At 41.0% G+C, this 22,929-nt stretch overlaps 1 protein-coding gene and 1 non-coding gene across 8 annotated transcripts in view; both read left to right on the top strand.

Moving 5' to 3' along the window:
- The window catches only part of PDLIM5 (PDZ and LIM domain 5), a 151,703-nt gene that overhangs the window by 3,889 nt on the left and 124,885 nt on the right, over positions 1 to 22,929 (top strand). For all 7 annotated transcript variants that reach the window (XM_048509017.1, XM_048509015.1, XM_048509016.1 and 4 more), the window contains exon 2: positions 2,107 to 2,242. In XM_048509017.1, coding sequence (XP_048364974.1) covers positions 2,147 to 2,242 — 96 coding nt within the window. In that variant the 5' untranslated portion in view covers positions 2,107 to 2,146. The remainder of the gene's footprint in view (positions 1 to 2,106; positions 2,243 to 22,929) is intronic.
- LOC125440435 lies at positions 1,273 to 1,384 on the top strand. The gene has a single exon (XR_007245701.1). It is a non-coding gene; the product is annotated as a U6 spliceosomal RNA (small nuclear RNA).

Below are 22,929 nucleotides of genomic sequence, written 5' to 3'. Positions count from 1 at the left end.
CAAACTGCTTTCAGTGCTCTTTGAAGCTGTGCGGAATGGCAAAATCCACTTGCAAACAGTTGTGAAAGTGGTTTGAAAACGCATTATTTTGCGTGTGCGGAAGGGGCCTTTGGTTCTCGAAAGCTAATACCTCAAAAACCTTGTTGGTCTCTAAGTTGCTGCTGGACTCAAGTCAAACTGTTTGAATACAGACTAATGTGGCTACCATTTATTATAACCCGCCCTGAGACCACGGTAAGGGGCAGGGAATAAATGTAAATAAATAAATACCCTCAGAAACCTTTTTAACAAGTTTCATGACCCATCTAAAAATGTAAAGTGGGAAAGCAACAAGCAAGATGTTTTTAGAACAATTACTATAAAGGTAAATGTGTTATGGAGTCAGGATTGCTGAAGCTCTTCATCAACATACACTTGCCAACAAATATTGGCATGTTGCTATGTAATAAAACTTCTTTGAGAACATCCAAGTGTCTTTTATAATCACTGCCAGTCTAACATATTTGAGACTACTTTTCCAGGCCACATATGAGTACTTTATTTTCAGTTGTTCTCCAGTGTGTCATACAAACCATCATTTTAAAATACAGGATGTTGACATTAAAAAAGAAAAGATAAGTATAGACAACCTGAAAACACAGATTAGCAAAAAAAAAAATATTAGCACCTGTTACAGGCTTGGGAAAGCAAGAAAGCCTACCAACAACTCCCTAGCACAGTGATGGCGAACCTTTTTGAGACCGAGTGCCCAAATTGCAACCCAAATCCCACTTAAGTATTGCAAAGTGCCAACCCGGCAATTTAACCTGAATGCTGAGGTTTTGGTTTAGAAAAAAACGGTTGGCTCCCTCTTCCTCTGCCCCACCCACTCGAGCATGGGCCAGCCTGCTCTAGCCTCCAGCAAGTCCCATGCGCACCGCTCTGTGCCTCTCTAGCATCTCTGCCTCCTCTGCGCCCCCCACCCCCTCGGGCAGCAGCCACCCAGAGCACAGGCACCAGGCCGCCAGCCGAGTACTCCCTGCTCACTGCGGTGCGCGCATGTTGTGCTCAGTGGCCCAGGCCAGCCTAGATGTGTGTGTATGGGGGGGGGGTGATTTTCCACCCCCCACATGACAAACTCTCTGTGCGCGTGCCCACAGAGAGGGCTCCGAGTGCCACCTCTGGCACCCGTGCCATAGGTTCGCCATCACTGCCCTAGCACATAAAAAGAGAAGATCACAATTCTAATCTGGTGTGGTAGCCAGCCATCATTTGTGGTAATTCTGGCACCTGGTGCTCGCTTCAGCAGCACATATACTAAAATTGGAACGATACAGAGGAGATTAACATGGCCCTTGTGGAAAGGATTCGGACACATGACCCTGATGAGGCTGGTGAGCTTCTTGCTTCACACTGGATAGAGATAGAGAAAAGTAATACCCAGCGGTATTGGCCCAAGCCAAACCACTCCCCCTGTAAATCCATGTAGTTCCTGTTTATTAGGCCCAACTGCAATATTTTGGATTTAGGAAATGTATATAATGGTAAACCTCTCTCCCCAACTATTGGTGATTTCTTCTGACCTTCAGGGAGCAGTAAGTGTGATAGGAAAGTAGTATTACAAAAGGTACTCTGAATACAGACCTTTTAATTTTTTAAAGGTCAAATCCATTGCTTTTGAGTTGTGCCAGAGGTTAATTAACAACCTGCATGGCCTTTCATTACTGCCGTAAAATGGCTGCCCAATGGCCACCACTAAGACAACTTATGAAAACAGTTCCAAAACATTTCCCTGGTCACATTATAGTAATCTGAAAAAGGGATTAACAATATATGCACGGCAAATAAGTAACTGACTGGCAAAAAGCAGCAATGGTGCAAACATCGTCTGTTTAGGGACATAGACCCCTTTAAAAGGGGATTAGGCAGATTGATGGATAGAAGGGGCAGTGGTTTGGTAAGAGAAAGTAAAAATTGGGGGAGTGATGGAAGGCACTTTGTGTGCCCTTTGGAGAGAAAGTGAAAATCAAATATTTTTTAAAAATTGCTATGGCATTTGTAAATGTTCCTTAAATTTTATTTATATTTAATATTCAGTATTCTTTAATCTTTAAACCTCTCTTACAGACATTCACTATCCAGAATTAGACCTTGATCATCAAACATCATGAACAACTACAGTATTTCTTTGGTGGGGCCAGCCCCTTGGGGTTTCAGACTTCAAGGTGGCAAAGATTTCAATATGCCTCTTACTATCTCTCGGGTAAGTATGTTTGTCTTTACAACCCTTAGCTAGAAGTCTAGTGTATAATTGTTGCCTGAAGCCAGAGAGAATTTCTGTAAGATGATATACTTGTTGAATGCAGAGATGTGTATTTTGTTATTAGCATTGTGGATATTCAGTCTGTTTTATAAGATAAAGAGAAGGATTTTCATTTTGATTTGGTGGGGAATTTAAGACTTCTGTTTTTAAGACAGCAAAAAAATTTAACTTATAAACATTTCAGAAGTTAGGTTAACTAGTTGGATTTTTTGATGAGACATTGATGGATTTTTTGATGAGTCGTTTTTGGCAGATGTGATGGAATAACATGGACTGTAATATAATCAGACATAATGTCAAATAGAAGTTTTACAGTCTAAGAAGGAGAATTGAACTCATGCTGTTTATCTTGCAAATCAGGAACTGATGTAATATCTTCAGCTGCTGTGCAAGCTGTCAAACAATGGAAAATAACGTTTTCAGGTTTGGCAATTGTGAGTTTTCTGGGTTGTGTGGCCGTGGTCTGGTTTTAGCACTTCCTAGTCTGTGACCCTGAGTACTTTGTGGGGTGATATGGATTCTCTCCCGTAACGATGCATGTTCTAGGACACAGGTGTCAAACTCATGGCCCTCCAAATGTTATGGACTACAGTTCCCATCATCCCCTGCCAGAATCATGCTGGCAGGGGGTGATGGGAACTGTAGTCCATAACATCTGGAGGGCCGCGAGTTTGACACCTATGTTCTAGGAGGTCATTGATACAGGTAGCCTGTGGGGATTTAATGATCCTTTTTGCTCTGAGGAATAGTTCTGGTATTCCAGCAGTGCAGAAGAAGTTAAAGTAACAGAGTAGATGTGCTTCCTTATTCTAGAGTGTTTCCAATTTTTGGATTTGCTGGAACACGTAGAGGTGTTCAATGTATTGTGGAAGGCTTTCACACCCAGAATCAACTGGCTGTTGTGAGTTTTCTGGACTGTGTACAGCCTGGAAAACCCACAACAGCCAGTTGATACTGGCTTCGACAATGCATGTTCAGGTGAGGATTGCATCAATATGATTGCATCAATATGAATATAATGAACCATCCTTCAATGTTGCAGGGCACATGGTCCTCAAACACCCCAGTTTAGTGCTGTGTCCAAACCATGCCACTATGTACAGTGGCCATTTGGAACTGCTAGTGCCTTGGAGGAACCTGCCTCTTGAGAGATGTAGCAGTGTTTGCTTTCCCACTATGGCTGTGTCCCTTCTCAAGCTTGCTCTCAGGAAAAAAAAACTTGTTGGCTGAAGGAATGCTGTTTTACCTGGGATAAGACTAAGCAGATGTGCCTTCTGGAAAGACAGCCTGGTGGCCTTGGGCCCAGAGAATAATTTCCTGTGCCAACAGATGTCTTGTTGTGAAGTGTGTGGGCTAGATTAAGAAGGTCTGGTGGTGTCAGACACCATGGCGATGCTGCCTGACACTGTAGGAGGAAAGGGCGACACAAACAAAGGAAATGGGAAAATGAGGAGAAAAAAACAGCACAGTTTAAAAAGGCAAAACCTTGGGTCAGTCAACAGTGGTAAAAGCAATCTGCTTTGAAAGATACTCGAGGCACAGTGACTCATATGAGAGCAGACAGTTTTTCTCTGAGGACGTAATATATTTTCTGTCAGTTTCTTCTTTGGAGTAGTCAGAAGGCAGATGCAACTGGTGTTAATAGACAACATCTTCAAGGAAACTTTCATTCAAAAAAAATTGTACACTGACAAGCGTGCTTTCCATATATCTAAACAGCAATGGAAAGAAGGATTCCTGCATAAATCTGTCCTGTGTGATTTCTGTATTGTTCCAGATACGTTTAGGATGTTTTGTTCTGCTAGGACCGGGTTATTTCTTTCCTGAAATGATTTGCAAAGATGTTTAATATTTTATATACTGTAGTCATTTTAGGTCTTTGTTCCAACTTGTTTGCATTGTTTGAAACATTTGAACAACATTTTTAAGAGTCCTATGTATTGAAGATAAGGAAATTATTATTCTTAGGAGCCCAAGGCAAGGATTCTAGAGTAAATGAAGGATTGAATTGTTCAGATCTCCCTAATATTTTCTGTACACACCAAATCTTCTCAAAGAGATTCCCTTAGAACTACCCGGTAGTACTATGGTTCACATAGGCCCCTTCCACACATGCATAATACTGCACTTTCAATCCACTTTCACAATTGTTTGTGGGTTTTGCTATTCCACACAGCTTCAAAGTGCATTGGAAGTGGATTGAAAGTGCATTATTCTGCATGTGCGGAAGGGGTCATAGACTTCTTTTTTAAAAGTCTAGTTGTAAGACCCAACCTTTGGGAATCTTTCCTATGCAAAACCCCTGTGAAATGAGCATGATATACTTTTTCCCTCTTATCACTGTGCTGTAAATATGCTGGTCAATACAGCTGGGAGCAGTTGTTTTGGATAATGGGCAGAGTTTTCTGCAAGGCTAACTGTGAGATTTGAAGAATGATGGCAGGGGTTGAAGTTGGAGCCCTTTGGGTGCCAGTTATCTGCTGTTCTACTGAGCAGTGGTACCTCTACTTGATACCATTATGAGGTGCGCAGGAAGCATGCTATGCTTTTATTTAAGACTGATGTTAATACTGCTTACAGAATTAAAATGACACACACGCAGGAAAGTCTACTTATCCTTGTCTCTTCTGCTTAGGTGGGATTTACTGTGCACTCTTTCTGCTTTGTATGGCATGATTTTAGTCTTCAATTATTGTACTTCATTCTGGTATGTGTATCATTCTCTGATCATAGAAGGGCAATATGTTACGATGCTAGTACTTCAGAACAAAGTGTTCAAATCAACATTCTTCTCTTCTAGTGTAGGACATGCTGGCTAATTAAACCCTGATAAAGAACCGCACTAACAAAGGAGGAGAGCTGTTTACGTGCCCTTTCCAAAGGTCCTGCTGTCTGTTTTGACCTTCTTGGGTTTGGGGCAGTCATGCATGCAATTCATTCTAGGCTCCGAGTTATTTTTATAGACCTTTGTATTAGGAGCTGGTATTATGGCCCTGCAATGTTTAAAACTCTTTCAAACAGCAATTTAAAAATAGTTACCAAATAGAAAACGAGTTTCTAATAGGCTTATCTTTAGCAAGAGCATGTATACCAGCTCATGTCAAGTGCAATGGGGAACTTAAAGAATTCTTCTTTTACAAAGGTAGATTCAGGTGGGTAGCTGTGTTGATCTAAAGTAGCCGAAAAAAGTTTGAGTCTTGTGGCACCTTTATGACCAGCAATGTTTGATTCTTTGCACACATGAAAGTTTATACCAAGAATAAAACTTTGTTGGTCTTAAATATGCCACAGTACTCAAAACTTTTCCCCCTCCTATAAAGTTCATCTGTGTTGCTTAAGCAGGGTTGATGGTAGCGAAAAGAGTGATTTTGAGTCTTTACGCTTAAAGCAAATTAAGCTCAAATGGATGAAGCATTGCTTTTGAAGTCAGAAGAGCAGCAAAGAGACTTTGATCTAAGCTAATTGCACCTTTACAAAATATGTGCACTTTTCTCGGGGTTCTCATAGCAACTTCTCTGTTTTTTCAACCCTAATTGTGGATGCGAGAAAAATGTTGAATTGTAATGCATCTAAGAGACCTATGAGATGAAGTAATGGGATGTCAAGAGGTAAGAATGTAGCAAATTATAGGGTTAATAAGTAAAGGAATGAAAAAGAGGCAAGGAGCGTAGTAACGAAGAGGTCAGCGATGGCACCATATGTCCTTATAGATGAATACACATCCTTGTATTGTGGATGTGTTTGGCTAGGTTTGAGCCTTATAGCGCCTTGTAGATGAACAAGATTTTTTGGGGGTATGAGCTTTCAGCAGACAAAGCACCCATTACCAGACACTGAAGATGTGTTGGTGACTCAAGTATAAGGAAGCATATAAGCTTATCCCAGAAAGCCATTAATTTCGCTGCTCTGTTTCCTGACACTTGGTCCGTTTCTTGTGAACATGAATTGAGACTTAAGATTGTTGGTGCTGGGCATAAGAACTTAATTGCAAGCACTGAGACTCTGTGAGACAAATTTGTAACTATGTAGACTAAACTCATCCCATATGAGTCTAAAATTGTAAGTAGCACAGTTCTTGGTTACTTGTTTATTGAGTACATTTCCCTTTCCTGTTTCATCACACCAATAGTCCTGTGTGATGAATGTGAGAAAGTGTGTGAGAGAGGGGTCACCCAGTTACTTTCATGACAGGTAGGGGTTTGAACCTGTATTTCCCTAGGCTTACTATGTTGCTCTAACCACTACACCATATCAGCTTTGACCATTGGGCTCTAAAAATAAACATGAAACATTCACTCTATCTCAGCAGAGATATTAATTGTCTGAACATTATACAGGTCTGTGACCTTCCTAGCAGTCACTATTTTACTCTGTTTCACAATACTAGATGTCAAAGGCAGGAAGGATATTACAGTGAAGTACCACATAATCAAGCATCACCGCCTCCCATTTACTGTCTTTCCCACTTCTTCTTTATGTTAGGGGACACACCCAGTGTTCCTTTTGTGTTCTGGATCTCCTAGAGGGCAACTGGAAACTTCTGTCTGTGTGAAGTTCTAAGTGCGTGTTAAAATCACTGCATTTTATAATAATTTCTATACAACTTACAGCGCAGTCCTAAGGAGAATTACTCCAGTTTAAACTCAGTAAGACAGTGGAAGGAAATGTTACACAGACAAAAAAGAAGAATTTAGATTTATACCTTTCTGTCCTGTAAAGAGACTCAAAGCGGCTTACAAACTCTTTTCCTTTCCTCACCCCACAACAGATACCTTATGATATAGATGGGGCTGAAAGAGCTTCAAAAAACTGGGGACAGCCACCTCTGGCTAGCACTGTTGGTTTTAGATGAACAGGCTTCATGTGTAGGTGGGAGGAGAAGAAGAGAAATGCAGTAGGGTTGCCCAGTTCATTATTTGGTATGAAAAAGAGGCAAGTGTGATTATTACTATAGCTGAAGAGAAAATAGCAATTAATTCCTGAATAGACTCATGAGTTATTTCTTAGAAATGTACTGAAAGTTAAAAGATTTGTCTTGGTAATTGATTTTCTTGCAGCTTTAATAGTGAGTCTTATTCCCTGATTTTTCTTGATTAACTGCCTTAATATGGAGCACTTCTGCAGATAAATTAGTTGTTAGGTCAATTACCACCTGAAATTCCAGAACAACCTTTTGGTTATCAGTTTATTGTTGGTCATTATAAGAGTTTTTAGAAGGAACACATTGACTTCAAAACTAGTCATGAGGTTTTTCCCCCTACTGAGAGAAAATGTTCTGTTCTGTATAAGAAACTGTATAGTGATAGTTTTCTTGGCATAGCAAGGCTTTTTGGCAGGTTGTAGGATTTTAAAACTCATGTGTTTTATATTGCAAATAGAAAAAAATATGTACTTAATTTAAAAAAAGGAATATGTGAAAGATACTTGAACACTAAAATGTGAAGCTGCAGGTAGAACTGGGCTTGAAACTACAGCAATCACTTTGGGCTGGTCTTTTATAATGCGGCCCTAAACACCTTCTAAACTCATTGCCTTCAAAAGGGTATAACTCTCCTTTGGATTACAGTTTTAGTCTGTTCTCCATTTGAGAATGGGAGGAATAAGGTGTGCATGTGAGCACATGTATTATGGGCTAGCACCAGTGGTGGGATCCAAAAATTTTAATAATAGGTTCCGATGGTGGTGGGATTCAAACAGTGATGCCGCCGCACACACGCACCTCCAGTCCCTATTGGGCCGGGAGGTTGCTTTAGTAACCCCTTCTCGGCACTCAGAAAAAATTAGTAACCACTTCTAGAGAAGTGGTGAGAACTGGTTGGATCCCACCTCTGGCTAGCACTGTTGGTTTTAGATGAACAGTTGTGTCAATTTTTCTTGTCTTGATAAACACTCAATATGTCTGCGTATATAGCATAAATTGCTCCATAGTCATGTTGCCTAAAAGTTGAGGAATTGGCCTTGAAAAGAGGGAGGGAGACAAATGAGGCATATTTCTTCCTCTTCCTTTCCAAAATCAGTTTTTTTGGGGGGGCGGGCGGGGGTGTTGAAGAGAATTTGTAAATAAGAGCTGATTATTGAGCATCATTTTGCCTTGCCTCTTCTGTAGCCGTTTGGATCATGTATGGTACAGGCTGTACTTGTGCAATTGTTGCTATTCCTGGCTGTTGTGGGTTTTCAAGCTGTGTGGTTGTGGTCTGGTTGTTTTTGGTCCTAATATTTTGCCCACATCTATGGCTAGCATCTTCAGAGGCATGTCATGGCAGGAGGCATGTGGCTGGCACCTTCAGAGGCATGTCACAGTAAGATGTTTCTCTCTGGAGTGAAGATGCTAGTCATAGATGTGGGCAAAATGTTAGGATCAAAAATGGCCAGATCACAGCCACAGAGCTCAGAAAACCTGCAACAGCCAATTGATTCTGGCCACGAAAACCTTTGACAACATATTGCTATTCTGTTAAAATTACAGTTGAGTAGATTCCTGATTGTAGTTTCCATCTGACTTCAGGCAGGAGCAGTGACTTTATTGAATCTTCCCACTGTGCATTTTGCTATTTGTGCAAGAGGTACAAAACATAGCATGAGATCCTAATTGATTGTTTCCAACCACTTGTACGACACGCTTCCATTTGTTCTTTCAGAGTGATGGATTTTTTTTTCTTAAGGGGGAAAAACACCTCCACCAGATGGCTAGTTGTGAAATATCCCGAATAAGCCTTTAAGCAAGGGTCTGTATGAGAGAATATTCCAGTTAATGTAAACAGAGAAGAATGAGACTTGTTTTTGAACCCAGGGGCCTGACTGCTCTTGTCAATGTCCCTTCCATTTTCCCTCCTGCTATTTTTAGTGAAATTGCTTTTCTCATTATTCATTTGCTGATGGTTATCTTTAAATGCATTGTGAGAAGAGAAGTAGCGTTGAAAGGTTTGTTTGTTTTTCTTGGTGGAGAGCCAGAAGATATATATGACATTTTATTTTTCCCCTTCTTCTTGAAGAACAAACCTCGTGTTATCCTACTGTCCATATAAGGAAACACATGACATAAAGTTATCTTTTGTTGGCTTAAAATAGTGGGAAAATTGGTATTTCCTTGACCAAATAAAATGTTATTCATAGTTGACTTCTGAACTTTAGGAATGTAGCAGACTTGTCAGGCCCCAACTGGGTTCATGTAGTAAGATGTAAAAAAATTGTGCTGGAGTTTGCACATTTGTGTGTGTGTTAACTTTGTGGCAGATTGGATTTATTGATGCCTTGGGAATTTTTATTCTAGACTTAAATTTAACTTCATTGCTTTCTAAGGATGGGGTTACCACCTCTGGGTTAGGAAATACTTTTGAGATAGTGAATCATGGGGAGTGTGGGATTTGGGGAGTTACCTCAGCACGGTACAGTACCATAGTCTACCCTCTAAAGTATTCATTTTCTCCAGAGAGACTGACATCTTTCATCTGGAAATCAGCTGTAATTCTGAAAGATCTTCCTGTCCCATCTTTTTGCTATCATGTGTGTCTGAACAGTGTTCAGGCACAGCTACCAGTATCACTGCCATTCCATTATACAAAATATTCCCCCCTTCAGCCAAAACAGTTTTCTTCTGACTGTATTGAGGTTACTTGCACCTACTGCATGCCACTAAAGAAACACATTCCGAATCACCAAAGCAAATAAACCGATTCTTATGTGCAGGAGTATGAGCTTAATGCAAGTGGTCACACCACTGCCCTCTCCCCTGGTTTTAGGTTTGTTTAATATTATTTTTATAACATTTACATCCCAGTACTCTGAAAAAGCTCTGGAGACCATCCGTAGTGACATCTCACCACAGCTGGAAGTATTTTTCTCAGTGTAATAAGGAAGCAAAATTTGGGAAACTGTCTTTGGAATTCCTCCTCCTCCTCCTCAAAGTTACACAGTATGTACTTAATTTGCTGTTTTATTGCTGCCTGTGTTTGAGGATCTCTGTAATGTGTCACCGTGTTAAGCTTCCCTGTCATGAGTTGTATTACATTTTTTACACATCTTGTGCCTGCCCTGGTTCTCATTTTCTTGATCATCCATGAAAGTGGATTTAGTTCTGCAAGTGTCCATGACTCTTATTACATAATGTTCCACATATGTTATGGCTAAGTGCTAAAACAAACACTCTACATGCAAACCAAATAGCTCTTAAACATATGTTTTCTTGGCTTACATAGCTTCTTTGTTCTCTGTAAGTTACAGAGGAATGGGGGAATTGGTCTTTCCCGTGTTCTGTCAGGTGTCTGGCAGCTCTTCCACAGTATACACAAAAATCCATAAGCTGTTAGTCTTTATGGTAGGTGGTATCAAGGGAATTTTGTGCCTGTTCTCTGAAAAAAATTAGTATAGTATATGTTGTGTTTCAAACCAGTGAGGCAGAAGTCTTTTAGAACATTGCTGGGAAGCCATGATTGCTGGACTCTAATCTAGATTGCTGGACTCTAATCTAGAGAACCAAACTTGATTCCCCACTCCTTCAAATGAAGCCTACTGGATGAACTTGGGCCAGTCACAGTTCTCTCAGAACTCACTCAACCCCACTTACCTCACAAGATGCCTGCTGTGGGGAGAGGAAGGAAATGTGGTTGAGACTCCTGAAGGTGTAAAAACCAACTCTTCTAAAAAGTATGAAGAGGATAATATAAAGTATCTTAGTGAGTCTGTAGAAATTGTTTCCAACTCCATTAAAGTAGTAGTTGCATAGTGGACTTGGAAGTCTCCTTCCCCCACCCACCTTTTGTGGTATGTACTTCTGATTCCCATTAAATGGCAGACTGGTGTATAAACAGAGGACACACTTCCTTTTTTGGTATTTTGTAAAACTGTGAATCAGCTGAGCTTGAGGGAAAAATAGTAATGGTTTGCATTTTTGGTGGAGGATAAAGCATCTCTGGAAGGAATGTATTTTGAAGATGATTAGGTATTTCCTTTTCAAAATGGGGTTGTGTTTTCTGGGAAGAAAATCCTTCAGTGGTTTCACTCTAAACCATAACATGTCAAGGGAAAAATGCTTTGTGATGGCGCTGTGTGATTAAATTGTCCATAATAAATTGTCCGTAATAAAAATGCCAACTCTGGCTTGGGATGTTCTTGGAAAGGGTGGACAGAAGGAGAGAGAGGGCTCAGCAGGGTTGTAGTACTATAGAGTTCACCCTCCAAAGCTGTCACTTTCTACAGAAGAACTGAACTAGTTTATATGGAGATAAGTTGTAATTCTGGAGTATATCCCGGCCCCACCTGATGGCTGGCAGCCTCAGATACATTACTAGTGCATGCAGATAAGCAGGAATCTGTTTCTAGTCAGTGTTTTGTGTGTGCATATTGCATAATAAATGACACATGTTGTAATGAAATGTCATTTTATATCCGTGTTCTGTGAACTGAACTATTATTAAAAGGAAACCCAAACTTTCAAATCAACAGGTTCACTTTTTTTTTTTGGTGTGAAGAGGAATAAGATCCCCTTCCAGCACCTCTGGCCTTTCGAACTGTCCAATTTCCCCATCAGAGATTCCCTCTTTCAGTTTGAACTTTTGAATAAAATGCTGATAGCTGTAAGGTTTGAGTGTCGTGAACTCTGATATGATACCTGACCTGAAGAACTTGCTGCTGTAAGTACTCTGGAAATCTAGGTCATCTCTACGACTCTGTATAGAATTAAATGTCTGCCATCATGAACAATCCATCAAACTATGGAAGAGGTCCAGACAGCTTTTTAGGCTCATCTCGCCCATTCCTTTCCCTTTCTACAACCCGCATGACTTTTTTGCACATGCAAGTTCCGTCCTCCCCACTAGGGACTCCTCTCCTTTTCATCAGCCAAAAGACTGGCTATATCTAATCCTTTGTGTCATTAATGTATATGTCCATAAATATTTGGTTTCGTCAGTTCAAGGCATACAATCATACCCACTTCCCTGGTTGCTTGTGGTAAGAAGAACCTCCAGATAAAAAGGCACTGATGTAAACTGGAAAATGGCTTATTCTTTCCAGACCATCAGTGTCCCAGAAATGGTGAACTAATAAAACCATTACATGCTGTTAACTTTTGTGGATACAGTTATACAGCTGGTGCAAGAGAGATGGAATGTTCAGCTGCTTAGTAAAGTGTTTTCAGGTAACTGGTCTATTAGCCATCTCATGCAATAAAGGACTCTCAGATACAACCTTAACATACAAATATATTGAACCAAGTTGTATGACATAGTTAAAAGTGGTTACCTAGCTAATTGGGTGGGGCATTTTTGATCTGTACTAATTCCAGCAAGGCGTTGCCAAGAAAGCTCTGATACCATGAAAGCAAGCAGAGACATTGGCAGGCCAGATCTCTTTGAGCATTTCTCTATGTGCAGGAAATAAGCCTGTGAAATGTGTGAGACTTCTTTTCTGCATCATGCAACTTATGATTTCCAAGAGGTTTGCCATACAGGCATAACCTGGCCCAGCCCTGCTTGGCTTTTACAAGGCTGCTACATCATGTGCTTTCAGAAAAAGCAAATTTTCCACCCGTTCCTGTTGACGAAACACTATTGTAGATTGCTGAAAAATCCTTTACACCCAGTGTTTAACATTGAATGTTCAGACTTGCTTAATGGTGGTATCAGGGCCCTGCCAACTTATGGCAACCCTGGAAGGTTTACAAGAACAGAGGTGGTTTGCCATTGCTTGTCTTTGTGTAGTGACTCTGGGCATGCCTGGTGGTCTCCCATCCACGTACTGACCATGGCTGACTGCTCAGCTTCCAAGCTCTGGCAAGATCGGGCTAGCCTGAGCCGTCCAATTCACAGCCAGACTTGCTTACCAAACCTTTAAAACAAAATTGTTGCAGCACTAATGCCTCTCTCAAAGCAATATTAACTTTGTTTAAATACTATAGTCTTAAGTGGCATTCAGTGGAATTTGGCACGCATATAATTTTCCTGCCCTGGAGACTTACCGTCTTATTCTGGAATGGTGCAAATGTAAAGACTTGCAGACTTGGCAAATAGAGATGTTCTCCCTCATTTCTGTTCTTTCCCATACTGGTGGTTGGCCTATTTTGCAAAGGTTTTAAAAACAGATAATAGGCATATCACTGCAGTGTAGTGATGCTATAGTTATAGTAGCACCCATTAAAAGGCAGGGATGGGAGGAAAATTGGCAAGTACAAGGAGAGATGAAGATAAAATTATGCCAGATGTATTGGAGAACTGTAGAAATCTGCACCATCTTGTCCATGGAGATCCCAGCCTGCTTTGAAGGTTCCTAGAAAGATTTTATCAAAGCAGATTTGGAAAATCCTGCTGTTTAACCAGGAAAAACCCAAAAGGCGGATGACCCCGTGGCAGTATTTTTTGGGTAGACCCCAAACCCCTCACTGCTGTGGTGGGAAGCTGGGACTACACAGAGTAAGCGCTTAGTATAGGAGCAAAACCTGTAGGCCTTTAAGATGCCCTAAAGTCATGTTTGTTTTGGCCTAACCTAGGGCAAATTGGGTTAGGCTGCCAAGTGGGATCTAGGATTTATGTTACCTATTGAAACCTTGGAATATCCCCCAGAATGGAGATTATACTTTAACAATGGGTTGTTCTAAACGGATTTTGTGTTTAGTACGTTGTTTTATACTTAGCCAGGAGATACTAGTCCTCCACAGTTCTACCCCCGAATGAATATTAATATTTTTAAATGGGAGTTCTAAATAGCATTCCAGATGAAAAGCAGTGTTTCAAAATGTGTTTACATATTCATAATTTGAACTTTAAAATCTGGTTATCTTGCCAAGGAAACAGAAGGGCATATTGTCTCAATTTTGAGTTCCCAATAATGGCAGCTGTCTGTCTGAAGTCAGCTTTTCGACAAGCTAGCTGAGAAGAAAATGCTGTCTGAAGGAGCAGATGTACAGAAATCCACACTAAAAATAATTTATTGTGGTAGAATTTGACCTTGTCAGAAAAACAAATAGGGTTAAGCTTCCGGCTGTTAACCGCTTTCACTTTCCCATGGTTATAGCATGAGAGGAAGCAAGGAGAGAATAATATACATATGAGAAATGGACGTTTTAGCATTCCTCTTGGTGTCCTTGTATCTGAATTGCTGTTAGACAGACAGAGCTCTGTTACTCACATGGCCATTCCAGCCACATTCCCGTTCTTTAGATGTGGCTTCCAGGACAACCTTTTTTTTTGCTGCTGGTTTGCACACAATGGTGAATTGTTTTATCCTCAGTTTGTTGTATGTATTAGAGAAAGAGATCGTCCTACACTTGGAGCTGGTTTGCTCTGTTCCTTAACTTTAATTTCTTTCTGCCTTCGTAATAAAATGCATTCTTCTGTGCCAAAGGTGTAAGTAACTATTAAAGTACAGCTGAGAGGGCTCCGGAGAGTCCATCAGGCAAATTATTTCTCCTCCGCCTGCTGGATCATGCGTGGCTTTCGTTACGCTTTTGGATAGTTTAGCCTTGTATTGCCAGTTGAATAGTGGACACCGAAACTGACTTCAGTACAGAAGTGTGTGGAATTTGTTCAGGCCTCTAGAAGTATGGAAGTGCTGAGATATTCATTTTTCTAGATGTGCAATGCAGTGATATTTTGGTAAAATTTTATTTTTATTTATTTTCATTGTTTATGGTCTGCCTTTCTCATTGGGCCTCAGAGGTGGGTTAAGCAGAATAAATCAACACAGTCAACAGAATGGGATAGCCAAGAAACCAGGAGTGTCAAACATGGGTCCTGGGGGCCCCATCTAGCCCCTTAAGAGGTCTTACCAGGCCCGATATGGGCTCACAAACTGAGGCAGCCCCCTCCCCCGTGCCGATCTGTGCTGGCAGGACTGCTGGGATCTCACCAGCCAAGGCTATCCCCCCATAGCAGGGCCCAGTCAAGTCACATTTATGTCATTTCTGGTCCTTGTAACCAATGAGTTTAACACCTCTGGAATAGACAATGCAATGGGATTTGACTTGTATACCTTTGGAATTAGAGGTGAAGCACATCATGAATATTAAAACATGAAACATTAAATGAAAGCAAAAATTGTGTAGTAAGAATTTATTTACAGCAACAGATATATGTGTAGATGGTTTTCCTTATTCCCATAGTTAATATGTAAACCGCCAGGCAACAGATACTTGGGATCCTACAACTTCTTAAGGTAATTGTCGTTTGACCATAAACGTTTATCTAACATATGTTGCTTTTTGCCTTAAGTACTTTATAGCCATTGTCAGCATTGAATAAGCTGAGCATTGAAAACCTTCTGCACAATTGAGCAAACTAGTAATTCTGTCGCTGTTTATTCTTGCAAAGTTGCCAATGGACATTTGTCTTTGCTTTTTGGTAGCCTGGAAGGAGTTTAAACCTTCTCTTTGTTTCTCAGCACTTCATTCCTTTACTGTAGCATATCCACTTGTTCCCATGTGCCAGAATAATATGCTCCACATAGTTTTATTGCAGTGATCCATCCAGATGCTAACTAACTGCAGGCAGTTCCCATGAACTCTCCCTCCCTGTAGTTGTAAACTAAGATTATTTTTCCATTTTGCTTATTTATGTGAAGTGTTTCAGTAAATTTGTTACTGATTCCCCACCACCACCTGTAGGAAGCATTTGCTTTTCTTTGGGCTGGTGTATGTGGGGTGTGTGTGAGTGAGCAATAACACCAGTGTGGGTAGGACCTTCAAAAATGCATACCTTCCTGCCTACATGGTATACAAATGCACCTTGACTGTGTCCGACAGTGGAATGCACTACCTCGGAATGTGGTGGAGTCTCCTTCTTTGGAGGTTTTTAAAGAGAGGCTCGATGGTCATCTGTCAGGAGTGTTTTGATTGTGTGTACCTACATTGCAGAGGGTTGGACTTGGTGGCCCTTGGCGTCTCTTCCAGTTCTATGACTCTATGATGTCAAACCAGGTGTAGATTGCAATAAAGCAGGTGAAGACTTGAAAGTAGACAGTAAGGGGACAACATTATATAGTTGTTGGCAAAAACCTTTGCTCCTGCTAGGATACAAAACAGGAGCAAAACCTGTGTGGGGAGGGGCTCAGTGGTAGAGCCCCTGTTTTATATGCAGAAGATTCCAGGTTCAGTCCCTGGCATCTCCAGTTAATAGCATCAGGATAAAAATAAAATTAATAATATAACAATAGTGTCGTGAAAGACCTCTCCCTGAAACACTGGAGTGTCACTTCCTGTCCTTGTCACCCTACTGACTTTGACAAACCACTGTTCGCTTTGTTGAAGAAATCTATTTTTCTAAATGCATGGAAAGCTGTAATTTTTATCTGTCATTCATTAGATTCATGTGTAAATACTGCCCTGTGTGGGTATAATAAAGTAATAGGGAATCAAAAAAGTGCCGAATGGAAGAAGGAAAGGGGTTATCATGTGCTGCTGCTTATCTGTACTTGAAAATAAGTCTCAGGGGAAGATCCATCATTCTGGTTTTGTTTACAATAATGCTTGTTGCAAATTAAGCATTTACGATTTCAGACCATTCAGAAAATTCTTAAGTTTGAGGACTTCCACATGTTGTAATAACCTGAATACCATGCTACGCCGCTTGCACTGGTTGCCAATTGAATACTGAATCATTTTCAAGGTGCTGGTGTTAACCTTTAAGGCCTTACGCGGCCTGGGGCCTCCGTATCTACGGGACCGTCTGACCCCATATGTCCCGAACCGGTCTCTGCGTTCGGCAGAGGCCAATCTACTGGTGATCCCTGGCCCCTCCATGATACGGCTGGCCTCCACCCGGGCCAGAGCCTTTACAGCTCTGGCCCCAGCCTGGTGGAACGCTCTACCTCCAGCTGTCCAGGCCCTGCGGGACCTTGCTGAGTTCCGCAGGGCCTGCAAGACTGAGCTGTTCCACCGGGCCTTTGGGGAGACTAGCCGTTGATAGGGGCCCCCTCCCTCCCTCCCTCCCTCCCTTCTTGTTTCTTTTTATGAAGACCTATAAAACCCACTCTGTGACTTCTGTGGGAATGATATTAGGCGCCATCCGGCTTTAGAGTATTAATGCTGCATTTTAACAGAGTAAGGTTTATTTTTACCGGAGCCATCCTTATTTATATTACATTGTATTTTAATTGATGGTGCTCTTTATACTGTTCACCGCCCTGAGCCCTTCGGGGGAGGGCGGTTTATAAACCTAATAAATAATAATAATAATAATAATAATAATAATAATAATAATAATAATAATAATAATAATAATAATAATAACTTATTCTGAGTAACTGCTCAGCATAGGAGCCCATAACCCCTGTGTGAGTTTGAAAGGTGCCCATTTCTTTAATGGTGCTGAATAGCAGGGAAGCCTGTTTTGTTTGTGATTTTAGTGACTTTTCTCATTGCAAGTTCAATGCCAATCCACCAATCACTTTCCCTTTTTTCTCTTGTGTGATTGCTATACATATGAAGGTGACTTAATAGTTCACTTCTCAGCATGGAGCCAAAGGTTTTTCATTATACAGAGTGGACTCCTTACTTATACTGCAGATTTCCTTGATATTGTGCCATCAAGTGAAAGATGTTTTGGAAGTTTGCCGATAGGTGCAGAGAATGTTTTGGAAATTTGTTGATAAGCGTTGGTTTTAATTCTCCAAGGTAATGTTAGGTATGCATACTAGCTACCACAGAACACTCTGTTCCCAGTTCCAGGAGCGTCCGTGTAGGACATATGCAACCACTGATGTAAACGGCTTTGGCATCTAGGTTCAAAGTCTGCTTAGGAATGCCGTCAGTAGTATGTGGAATTTGAATGTGCTACTGTTTGTCTCTGGTTTCCCTTAGAGCTGCTCTGCAAAGAACCTGTTCATCAGGCACAGTAGTAGGATTTGACATTGCTAGGGAAAGATCGATTGAAAACATTTTTTAAAGTCTTGTAAAGTAGGGCAAGAATATTGCTTCTGTTTCCAGAAGAGCAACATTTCAAAAATTTTGTCTGGATGAAAATAGTTCAAATAGAATGCTGAAGATGGTTAGAATGGAAGCGGCAGTCACTTCCAACTGGAAACCTTTTTTACACTTTGAATAATGTTCACTTTATTTGCGTTCAGTGTTTCCACTTACTTTCAGAAATGTGTTATCCAAATAAGATAACAAATAACTGATACACACTTTTGGATGAAGCAGAAGTGTTTAGTAAAAAAAATTACATATCTTTGGAAGGGGAGAGTGTTGTAATATTTTGTTGTGGGTTCTGTGAAGTCTGGGAGTTAAAAGATGAATCTAAAGGTTCATGGTGTAGATGAGCTGAAATTTAATATGCATGACAATGTATAAAAGTGACATACCAGTGTAGTGTGCCAGGACTCTAAATAACTCTCTCCCTGGAGCATTAACATTTAGTCTTTCCTGTATGGTATTGATTGAAAGAAAACTTTTTGCTTCGTGCAGACTTTTAAACTTTGCTCCAAAAGATTTAAAAAGGAGGTCTGGTGGCTTAAAGCTCTGGAGGCCAAACTTGCATTTTAATGGCTTGAATAGTTTTTAAAAAGAGAGAGGATTTTAGCAGTCTTTGGTGCTGAGTTTTGAGTTTGAGATGAGGAGGCGAGATAGGTAGTTTTCAGAGGTATGCATGCTTTTGACACTTAGGCGGATTCCACATGGGCCAAAAACAGCGGTGTGAAAACGATGTTAAATGTTTTAAAGCGGTGTAAACCCTTTTACACCGCTTTAAAACATTTAACATTGTTTTCACACCGCTGATTTCGGCCCAGGCAGAATCCACCTTACTACAGACTGAAACCTTTTAAGGGAAGCTTAAACCAAGATGATCCTAGTGTGATTAGAGGGCCGTAAAGAGCATTTCAGTTAAACTTTTGCATTAGATAAGAATGTTAAAATAATCACTAGTGGTGCTGGCACAGTCATCCTTAAATCCCACCTCTTCTCCAAGGTTCTGAACCAGTCCTTCTGAGTCAGGCTTCATAAAATTACAAGTGATTTTCAGTCAGCCAGTCTGAGCCCATTGAACTCCATTGGGTGAGAGGGGTTGAGCCAACTTTGGTTTAAGTGAGGGAAGAAAACTTTTTCCCTGTTGTTTATGAATTGCACGGCTCTGGAAAGGAGTGTCATCTTAGCCAGGCTTTTATTTGACTTTTTACTTTTTGAGTTTAGGGCTCAGCTTACAGAAGAAAGTTTATTTTAGTGTGACCAATTAGTGTCCTGTTAATGGACAATCATTCCTAACTGGTTTGTATAGGTCCGTGGTGGCGAACCTTTGGCACTCCAGATGTTATGGACTACAATTCCCATCAGCCCCTGCCAGCATGGCAGGCGCTGATGGGAATTGTAGTCCATAACATCTGGAGTGCCAAAGGTTCGCCACCACTGGTATAGGTTCTGTGGAAAGGTGCTCAGTGTGGGAACTTGCTGAGGTAACTCAACTAGAAAAAGGGAAATCAAATCTTCAGGGTTTATTTACTTTTAAAAATTTGTATATTGAAGTCATCCACACATAATGTTTACTTTATTAAACACTTTATTTTCTATTAAACAAATTCTGTTAAACAAGTTCTGTTATTTATCTCCATTTTGTCGGTTGAGTGAAATGGACAAGGAAAGAGGTGGGATTTAAGGATGACTGTGCCAGCACCATTGATTATTTAAAAATTCTTATCTAATGCAAAAGTTTAACTGAAATGCTCTTTATGGCCCTCTAATCACACTACACACGGCTTACATGGTACCAATTCTTTATTCAAAGGCTGTGTTCCCTTTTTTATTTGTTTGTGACTGGTTGAGTTTAAAAAACCTTCAGGAGAGGCCAGTGTGAACATTTTTCAGTCTAGAACAGTGTTTCCCAACCTTTTCGACATCACGGTACCCTTGACCTCACTCTTCATATCTCATGGTACCCCTGCCACCCACCACCCACCTTCCCCTCCCAGGGTGAAGCACTGGAGTGTGTGTGCGGGAATTGGCTGCTAACCTTGCGGCAGGCCCTACCTCCTGGGCCAGCTCCATGTCCTTGCTGGCACCGGCAGGAGACACCACAAAAGTGAGGGGGGCCGGTAGTGTTGTCGCGGTACCCCTGGGACATGCTCACGGAACCCTGGTTGGGAATCGCTGGTCTAGAAGGCTGTTGCCTCCGAGCCTCTCATAAATGAAATACTCAAATCTTCCCATTTGGGGACTTCCCTCCAGCATTGAATCATCACTGAGAATGCAGCTCTTCTTGGAAGAGTCTTGTTGAGTCAGATTCATGACCTCATTAGGCTGCCCCGGTAATAGGATGCTGCTGGATTCCCAGTGCCTTGGAAGACCTACACGCAAGATGTAGAGGCCAAAGCTCCTCCCCCTATAACTGGTTGTCATTATGGTGGTAATATTTAGGCATCATATGTAACCTTTTCTCAGTGAATTGGGCTAATCCTTTTAAAAGCTGTTAGTAGGTCTCACTGTACTCCATGGCTCTGAGTTCTACAGGTTAGCTATGTGTCCGGTCAACAGCCTTTGAAAAGCCTGAATGCAGATCCCATTCCCCGATGAGGAACCCCAGTTAGTTGTTTCCTTTCTGATATTTTATTGCATTGTTTCAAAAAATGAAAAGGCACCACCTTTTCTAGAAGAACAACTTTATCTGAGGCTAGCCAGTTTTTCTCCTTTATCTTATTTATTATCCCTGAACTGCTTTGCTGTTGTGGTTTGCCACTGTTTTTAATGAATGGCCTGCCTAGAATCTGCAAGCAGAGGAGTTATCCCTAAGAAACATTGCTTTGAAGTTCTTAAAGTGCCGCTGTATTCTTAAAAGTCTGTTTGAAGCTGATTATGATAGGGAGTGGGAAGGAAAGGGAGGTGTTCTCTATGAGCACTGAAGTTATGATAACTGGTTTATAACACAGAAAGAAACGAAGACTTAAAGGAAGTCCAAGACATAGTCACTTTGAACTCTGACTTTTAAGCTACTGCATATTACCACCCATTTGTCCTGGGTTTTTGTCATTTCTTCCCTGTAGATTTTTTTTCTTATATGCCCTTGTACTTTTAATTTTTGTTTTAAAAAATAGCAGTTTGCAGCTTTTAACTAAAAGGAAATCCAAAATTTACCAGGCTTCATATATTTACTTTTCTCTCTCAGTGAATATGTTCTTGGAATTTTAGGTGGTCTTCACAAAATAATCTGTATTAGTTACATACACCATGTTGTATTTGGAATCCAAAGCATAGACAAGCTTTTTGGGGGTTTCTTTTTTCCTAATGGTTGTTGGACTTGGGATTATTACATTGTGATTTAGATCTTTACTGAGATGTGAACTGAACGCATAATCTGTCTTCAAATTAAGATTCATCACCTTAGTTTTTTTTGGCTTGGAGGAATTGAATATTATAAAACTATTAAAACTGCATTGTTACCTGGATATAAGTCATTGTTCACTCAAAAGTCTGTACTATGGAATTCGCAATCGTAGGAACGGGCTGCTTAACCCCTGTGTGTGTTAAGTGCTGTCAAGTCACTTCTGACATGGCGATTTTATGTATTAATGACCATTTATCATTTTTGTCCCTTTTGCCAGCTGACCTTCACTGTTGTTTTTCTGTATTGATCCTGGAATGAACATTCCTGGGATCAGATGGAGTTGCAGGAAAGAAAAATGTGGGCGCACTCAATGTATCTACTTCTAGGGGCATAGCTATAGTAAATAGCACCCGGGGCAAGCGGTGAAACTGTGTCCCCCTCTTGGTGGCCTGGCAGCTGGAAGCGGCCTGGCAAAAGCTAGCAGTATGGAAAGAACCCACCTCCATCACAGAACCTACTGGCGCTGGGCATGGGGCCGACAGCGATGCTTAGCAGTGAGCTGGGCTGCTGCCACAGACTTCAGTGGCCCCCTCCACGCCCTGAACACCCTCACCCTGCCCTGGAACACCCCCAGTGCATCACAACACACACCCCACCCAGTTGACACTTCGCCACTGCTTTGGAGGTCTGTTGAGAAATCTAGAGGCTGTTACACACCAATGTGGCTTTACTCTACCTTTTGGCATCGGTTCTGGCAGAAAAAAGCGAATCCTGACAACTGAACTTCTCATTTTCCTTAAAGTTGCGATTAGCTTCATGGAAGATGTTTCCTGAAGTAATGCTTCTATTCTTGTGAACGATCTGACTGGTGAGAGGTGAAGGAGGCAACAGAAGTCTGCAAAGCTAGATTTTGAGACTCGATCGTGTTCTTGGAATCGTGACTGGCATGAGTGTCGAAAGCCACTTCCTGAAGGTCTGTCAAAGAGTAGCTTTTGAAAAGACTCTGCATTGAAAGAAAGGCCTTGTGACTAGACTTCGGGAACTCTCAAGCTTTCCCCCTCATCAAAGGCAGGGCTGAAACACTGCAAAATTCAAACGCTCCCGATCCAGCAGAGCATGTTTGAACTTTGTCCCTATAGTGAGACATTTTTCATATGGGTGATGAAATAATAAGAACCTACAACTTTGGAGAACAAAACATGCATTGTGCAATTTTCTTTTGCTGTCACTGAAGTGAAGCCACCATGCATGTCCTTCTTGTGACTTATTCAAAGCCCAGCGAAGCTTTAATTGCAATTTGCAGTGTATGAAAAAACATTCTTTCAGAGAAAGCCTTGTTCCTAATGTTTCTCAACATCACGCTTGTGAAATATGTACAGAAACAAAACC

The sequence above is a fragment of the Sphaerodactylus townsendi genome, linkage group LG10 (genome assembly GCF_021028975.2).
Source record: "Sphaerodactylus townsendi isolate TG3544 linkage group LG10, MPM_Stown_v2.3, whole genome shotgun sequence".
NCBI lineage: Eukaryota > Metazoa > Chordata > Lepidosauria > Squamata > Sphaerodactylidae > Sphaerodactylus > Sphaerodactylus townsendi.
This window is presented reverse-complemented; position numbering and strand designations above follow the sequence as displayed.